Source organism: Echinops telfairi, unplaced genomic scaffold (genome assembly GCF_000313985.2).
Source record: "Echinops telfairi isolate 266 unplaced genomic scaffold, ASM31398v2 ScPeMD7_28;HRSCAF=97, whole genome shotgun sequence".
Taxonomy (NCBI): Eukaryota; Metazoa; Chordata; class Mammalia; order Afrosoricida; family Tenrecidae; genus Echinops; species Echinops telfairi.
The window spans coordinates 4,022,071-4,028,794 of NW_022103925.1; the positions used below are offsets into that span (position 1 = coordinate 4,022,071).

Consider the following 6,724-nt stretch of genomic DNA (forward strand, 5'->3'; position numbering starts at 1 on the left):
TTAGCACCATAGCAAATTCAAGTGACTTTCTGGAGGGCGACAAGGTGACAGCGGGAGAGATGGCCAGGGCGGTCAGTGGTCCGCGTGGAAGCTGAACCACGAGTCGAGTGCGCTTGGGGGGTTGGGACGGCTGGATCTTTTCTTGGTTGTACCACGGGTGGGGGTGGGGGTTGTGGGGGGACCTCACCCTACCACCAGGCGCGTGATGGCACTGTGGTCACGAGAGATGGGGTGACGGGACGCTTCAGCAGTGTGCGTATTCTGAGGTAGACAGGTAGTGGGTTTACTAGTACACGTGCACGCTACGCCCTTGACCAGTCACTCTTAAAAACAAGGATTTGGGTGAATAGCAAGCTTCGGTCATCAAACAATGCAAACGGCACTGGGGGCTGATGGGCTCGGGTCGGTGCGCACTGAACGAGTCCGGACCAAAGGACCCGTTTCTAGGTCTCCAGGGGCCGAGGGAACGCCGGTTCTCATCACAAAATCACCGCAGCCCGCTGGCAGGAGGGCAAGGTCAGTTTCGTGTGGAAAAGCCAAGGAATTCCCAGAGGGGGAGAGGGGGGGCGCGGGCAAAACGCTGCTCACTCAGCGGAAATACTTCGCGGAGCACTGAGTCTGGGGGGAGCACGGCAGGGGACCCCCCTGGACAGCAACAGGGGCTGGGGGAGGAGCCAGCTCATCTGGGTCACGGCATGTCGGGAGCAGACAGGGGGGTGGCGGGGTGGAGGAAGGAGCCCAAGGGCTCACCGAGAAGTCAACATGGGCATGGACTCCGGGAGGGGACGAGGGAAATGCTAAGACATCACGGGGCGCTCTGGAAGACGGGTCTTTCCCCCTCGCTGGACAAGGAATCGGCGGCGTGCTGGGAGGGGTGCCCTCTAAGGCAGCAAAGACAACGAGGAGGAGGAAGGGGCTGACGCGGGGTTCCGGACGGCCACCGGTGTGCGAGGAGAGGAAGTGACCACAACAACCACCTCTGCCCAGTAAGGATGACCTTCCACTGGGACCCACCCACCCAGAGGCCCCTGGTGCTTGGTCTGCGGAGCGCATCTCCAGTCCTGGCAGTGGGAGAGCTGGCCCCTCTCCAGGACCCTGCTGTTGGCCAGCCGTGGGTGTCAGCAGTGGGATCAATGCAAGTGTGCTGGCTCCCCCCGTGCCCCCTCAAAACCCAAAGCATCAGGCAGGGCCCTCCAGGAGCACCTACCGAACCAGGCTCCCGGGGAAACATGACCAGGTGCACCCTGTCTCTTCTCAGCAAAGCAAATTGAGGCTGGGGAGGGGGTGATGGCACGGGGCCAGTGGGGATTCTTAAAAACAAGGCTTGCTCTGCAGACCAGTGCTACGTGCCTGTAAAGACCACCTCTGGGGGAGCCAGCGGACGGACGGGGAGGCCAGGAAAGTGGGCGTGAATGCTACTGTCGCGGCTTCATGTGTGGGGTGAGGCTGGGGAGCCTCCTCCCTGTCTGGGCTGTGCCTAGCTGTGGGGGTGGGGGGGATGGGCCTGCCACTTGCAGGCCCCAGGAGCTTGGGGCACTGCCACAGAATTGTGGACCTGGCGTGGCTCCCAGCACACAGGCAGGCTCGGGGAGCCCTGTGCTTGCCGCGTTCCAATGCGGAGAATCAAATACCACCGCGGACTCAGCACATTCATGGAAACCTCTTTTGGTATACTTTTAAATTAAATTTTTTTATATAATTTCTAGGTCTTCAAGGAGGCTAAAGGCAACATAAATAGCATGGTTCACCGTGAAGAGGGGTCTTGTCCAATAACTTAGGAAGGAGTCCGTCAAAGCATGTGGGAGTTCTGGAGGCTTGGCGTGAACCCTAACTCCTGGAGACCGAACGGACACAAACGGAGACTCTGGTCAAGACCTGGAAAGCAAGCAAAGGTGGTCGGTGTGGAGACGCGCTCCTTCCAGGGGGGCCACGCCGCTGCCCGGCGCAGGCAGGGCAGGGGGGCTCTCGGCGACGAGGGCTGTGAAGTGTCTTCGTCGTCTGTAAACACGGTGCTGGTAGTGTCGGGCTGAGTCGTGAATTCTCTCTCGTACAAAAAGTTATAAATATTCTCTATTCAGAAGTCTGGTCCCCGTGTGGTGGGTCCTTGGGGTGCCCGGGGCGGGCAGAGTCCGTGGTGTGGCCGAGGCCCGCGCTCAGAGCAGGTCCATCTTGGGTCTGTAGTGCAGTAGCAGCGGGGCTTTCTGCAAAACACACAGGACCTGTGAGTAGGCAGGCGGGGACTCGCAGGGGCCACGCTGGTGGGACGTGGAAACAGGTATGCGTGCAGGTGAGGCACAGGTGGAGGGGGGCTCCTTGCCCAGGGCAGACGAGCTCAGGCCGCCCCCACCACGTTCATCTCACATTCTCGGGGGTCCTCCCTTGGGGCCCCTTTCCCCTGCCTGGTGTGTGTGTGTGTGTGTGTGTGTGTGCCCTCTCCACTGTCATTCTCCTTGGCACAACCTTGATTGCAGCCTGGAGATGGTGACCATCCACCTGGTCTCCCACTTCAGGGGCTGAAGGAGGAGGCTACACGGTGATGCCCGCCCCCTTCCAGTTTAGTCTCCCTCCTGGGGTGGGGGGAGGGCGGGCAACAATATCAGGAGTCTATCATGTGGTACTTAACCTTGGGGGGGGGGCACTGGCTCTGTGTAGGGAGCTCTGTACCTAGGGGGGCTAAGACCAAGTCCCAGGGACACCCCCTAACACCCACCCCCTCCATCACCGAATGGCCTGTGTCCATCTTGTGGGCAGGACGGGCATTTCTGCTAAGAGTCCGAAAACCAGGTAGAGCCTTGGGGGTGCAGGACAGTGACTGCAGGGTTCTGGACTGGGAGGGAATCTACGGATAAAGTCCAACCAGTCAGAGGAGACCAAGGGACAGCATCTGTCCGCAGACACAGGCTGGCAGGGGAGGGGGACGTGTGGACGTGGGGGGCGCTGGCACCCCGAGAGGACCATAACGACCACAACGAATGTCCCCAAACGGCATGCCTGCCCACAGGGTGGACAGGGAATGTGCTCCGCCCACCACGGCCCTACCGAGGGAGACCAGCGAGCCTCACCTTGAACCTCCACCGGGTGACAACGACGAACTTGAGGGTGTGGTCCTTGCCCAGGATCTCCTCGTTGCATAAGATGTCCAGCTGAGGGAGGAGACCGGCTCAGAGACGCCCCAGCCCTGCTCCCACTCACCCCGGGGACGCCAGCTTGAGAGGGCACTGCGCCCTGGTGCCTCCCGTTTCTCCAGTTGTCTGGAGGGCGCATCTCCGTGGGTCCCTGCCTCACTCCACAAAGGCGATACAGGCAGAGAGTGACGGGCAGGAGGGGTTGTCTGGGACGGCTCAGGTGAAGGAGCCTCTGAGAGACCGCCCCCCTGGCCCAGTCTAAACGCCTAGTCTTGCACCCTGCCCCCACCCCTCGCCAGGCTCTGTCCTACCTACCACGTTAGCACCACCACCCACGCCCAGCCTCCATCCCACCAGTGCGCCGGCTTCACACCGCAGACCTCTCCCTGGCCTGAGCTCCCCTCCCCTCCCGACACCTGCAAACTCCCGAAGCCACGATTTGTGATTTGTCCACGGGCCAAGCCTAACTCTCATCTCCACCCCACCCCCCTTTCCTGCCTTTAGGATCCTGAGAGTCTGCCCAGTCGCCCTGTCTCTGTGCCTGCCACGCAGGCTGAGGACACAACGTTCTAAGACGTCCTTGGTGGGAGCCACGCCGTGAAGACACGCTCCCCTCATCGTGGGTGACCTCCCCCCAGGCCTGGGTCAACCTGCTGGCAGAGCCGCGTGGGTCCCCAGGTCACGCTCCAGAGCTCCTCAGGAGAAAGATGGGGCTACCTTCCACAAGAGCACTCTGTCTACCCTGTCCTGTGGGGCTGCTCTGAGTCCACACGACTGGAGGGTGGAAGCTGAGGACCCAAGGGCTGTGGCCCCAGTCACCTGCCCGGGTGGGTGCGGTATAGTGCGATTGGGGGGTGCAGACAGTGGCCTCGTGCTGGCCCCCAATCTGCACAGCTCCTGGGGGAGCGGTACCCCATCTCACTGGGGCGCTGTGTGCCTCCTGGAGGCTCTATTGATCAGGGGCTGCCCTGTGGGGGGTGGGGGCAGCCTTGGTCCAGGCGGACCCTCCCCAGGCCACGGAGGTGCTCACCCCGTGGCTCCCCCCACCCTTTTACACCTCCAACCCCCGAGACCGCTCCTCTCCTTATGAGCAGCGAGCTGGGAGGGCAGGGGTCCAGGGGCTCAGCACATCTGGGAACCGGATGGGGTGAAAACGCATTTTAGAAGGGCTTTGCCTGCCTCCTCCCGACTCTCTCCCCGGCGGTGACCTAGCCCCGTGTGGTGCAGGGAAAACCCTGCAGGACTCAGAGGTTTCCTTCCAGGCTTGACACAGCCCAACAGCACAGGCCTTCTGCGTCCACGAGCCAGTGGCTGCCCTCACCACACGCACACGCACACACACATCATTACACACACATGCACACACACACATCACACACACATGCACATACTACATCATCACATGCATGCACACACATCACATACACACACTACATAACACACAACACATACACACATCATAACACACAAACACCATACACACCACACACACACAAGCACCACACACACGCATACACACACTACATCATCACACACACCACACACACATCATCTCACACATGCACATACTACATAGTCACACACATACTGCATACACATCACATGCACACACCACATCATAACATACACACATCATCACACACGAGCGCACGTGCCCTCCCCTCCGTCCGCACCTCGTTGAAAGACGAGAGGTTCAGCTTTTTGGCGATGAACTTCTTTAGGTGTAAGACGGTGGCCTGGGCCGAGCAGCGGATCCACTTGCGCTTCAAGCCCCGGAGTTTGCTGCTGTTACACTCCAGGCAGATGCTTACCTTCCAGGGACAGACGGGGCGGCTCGTTAGCAGGGGCCCTGCCAGGCCCTGGACACAAGGGGGAGTGGGGGGGGGAGGCGGAGAACCGCACCCGGGTGACCCCCCCAAGGACGCACGGACTCCCGGCGGGAAGGGCCCTTGGGGCACCATGGTTGAAGCGCTTGGCCGCCGCGGACCCACCCACAGTCCCTCCCCAGTCCTGGGACCCCTCTCTCCGGGGGTTGGGGAGATGGACGCTCATGTGGTCGGTCCACCGTCTGCTTGTTCGTGGAAACAGATCAGCTTTGTGACCCTTCGCCCGATCCACAAGAACAAGTTCAAAAGGAAAAAGAAATTCCAGACCGAGCTACACCAAACCACGCCACCCCAAGTGCTGCTCTTGGGGGCGCAGCCGGCGGAAGGGCGTGGCCTGGGGAGACGCAGGGGGCGGAGCAACGGGGCCAGTGGCAGAGGGCCCCGCGCGAGGCTCGGCATCTGCAGGTCAGCAGACTGTCCCCAGAGAGACACACATACGGGGTGCCCGGGACCCTCCTTTCCAGGCGGGGGCGGGGTCACGAAACACCCAGAGGCGCCTGGGCCGGCGCGCCCACCTGCTCGTCGCTCCGGTGGTAGTCGTTGTCCTCCTCCTGCTTCTCCTCGGCCGCCTCCTTGTTGGGACTGTCCTCCGCTTTGGTTTCACCTGCGCGCAGAGCGCCCGCGTGAGGCGGCGCCAACGGCCAGGCAGCAGGTGTGCACCCGCGCGAGTGCGCGCACCAGACAAGGGGTGGGCCCAGGAGATGAGGGCTGTGGCGGCAGGTGCCAGGGCACCGACGAGCTCACGCCGCCCCCGGCCAGCCGCCTGAGGGGTCCGAATGCCCTTCCATGCTGGCTCCCCGTACAGCCAAGTGTGATGCGCCGGCTCTTTACGCGCCCGCCTTTGAAACGGCCCCGACCCCCGTTTTAAAGGGTGTGCTCCTGGCTTCTGCCCGCAGCCTCCCCTCTCCAGGTGCTGCTGGCGGGAACGGTGGTCCACCTGCCCGCACCAGTCTCCTGAGGGCTAGCAACACCCGGGGCAGACAGGCAATGCTTGGGAACGTGCACAGCCCCCCAGACTCCGGTACAGCTAGGGCACGCCACACAAACACCATCCACTATCCCCAAACCACCAGGGAGCTGGCACGTCACGGTCACACAGGTGGAATGGCTTAAGCCGCCGTCAACTCTCTCTGTGCCTCTCCCCGTAGCCCATCTCCACGGGGACCCCAGTTCCAGGCACTCTGAGGGATCCTCCTGGCCTCCCTGTCCCCGCCCAACCAGTGGATTGTCCCTGAGTTGGTGTGAGACAAGGGCACCACTTGAGCACAGAGGTCCCCCGTGCACCCCCCCGGATCCCCTGGGGCCAAGGGGCTTGGGGAACACGCAGGTCACCGTAACCTCCCCTCGCGCTCCTTCAAAGGGTCCCCACAGAGCAGAGGGCTTGCAGGTGCAGGGATGGCGCCGGCGAGTGCCTGCGTCTCACTGGCACTCACCGTTCCGATGGGAATCTACGTGCTGCTTCACGGAGCACGTCTCCCCCTTGACGTCCCCAGGCACCTCCATGCCGAGCTTGTGGTAGAACTCCCTCTGCTTCCTCATCTCCGCTGCGGAAAATGAACACGTCCACCTCAGTCTGGTCCTGGCCATTGCGCCCCGGGGAAGCCGCGAAGAGCGGCGCCGGCAACCGGCACGGGCTGTGAGCACCGTGGACACATGACCCCTTCTCAGCTCTGCGGCGTCTGCCCCACCCCATGGCCCGGGTGCAGGGCAGAC

General features: G+C 62.2%; 1 protein-coding gene across 1 annotated transcript in view; it reads right to left on the reverse strand.

Annotated features, from left to right (window-relative positions):
• Positions 1-1,671: 1,671 nt before the first annotated feature.
• PCGF3 (polycomb group ring finger 3) overlaps positions 1,672-6,724 on the reverse strand; it is a 9,275-nt gene continuing 4,222 nt past the window's right edge. The window contains exons 2-6 of the mRNA XM_013007830.2: positions 6,445-6,555; positions 5,527-5,615; positions 4,799-4,936; positions 3,063-3,143; positions 1,672-2,201 (exon numbers count right to left, since the gene is read on the reverse strand). Coding sequence (XP_012863284.2) covers positions 2,154-2,201; positions 3,063-3,143; positions 4,799-4,936; positions 5,527-5,615; positions 6,445-6,555 — 467 coding nt within the window. The 3' untranslated portion in view covers positions 1,672-2,153. The remainder of the gene's footprint in view (positions 2,202-3,062; positions 3,144-4,798; positions 4,937-5,526; positions 5,616-6,444; positions 6,556-6,724) is intronic.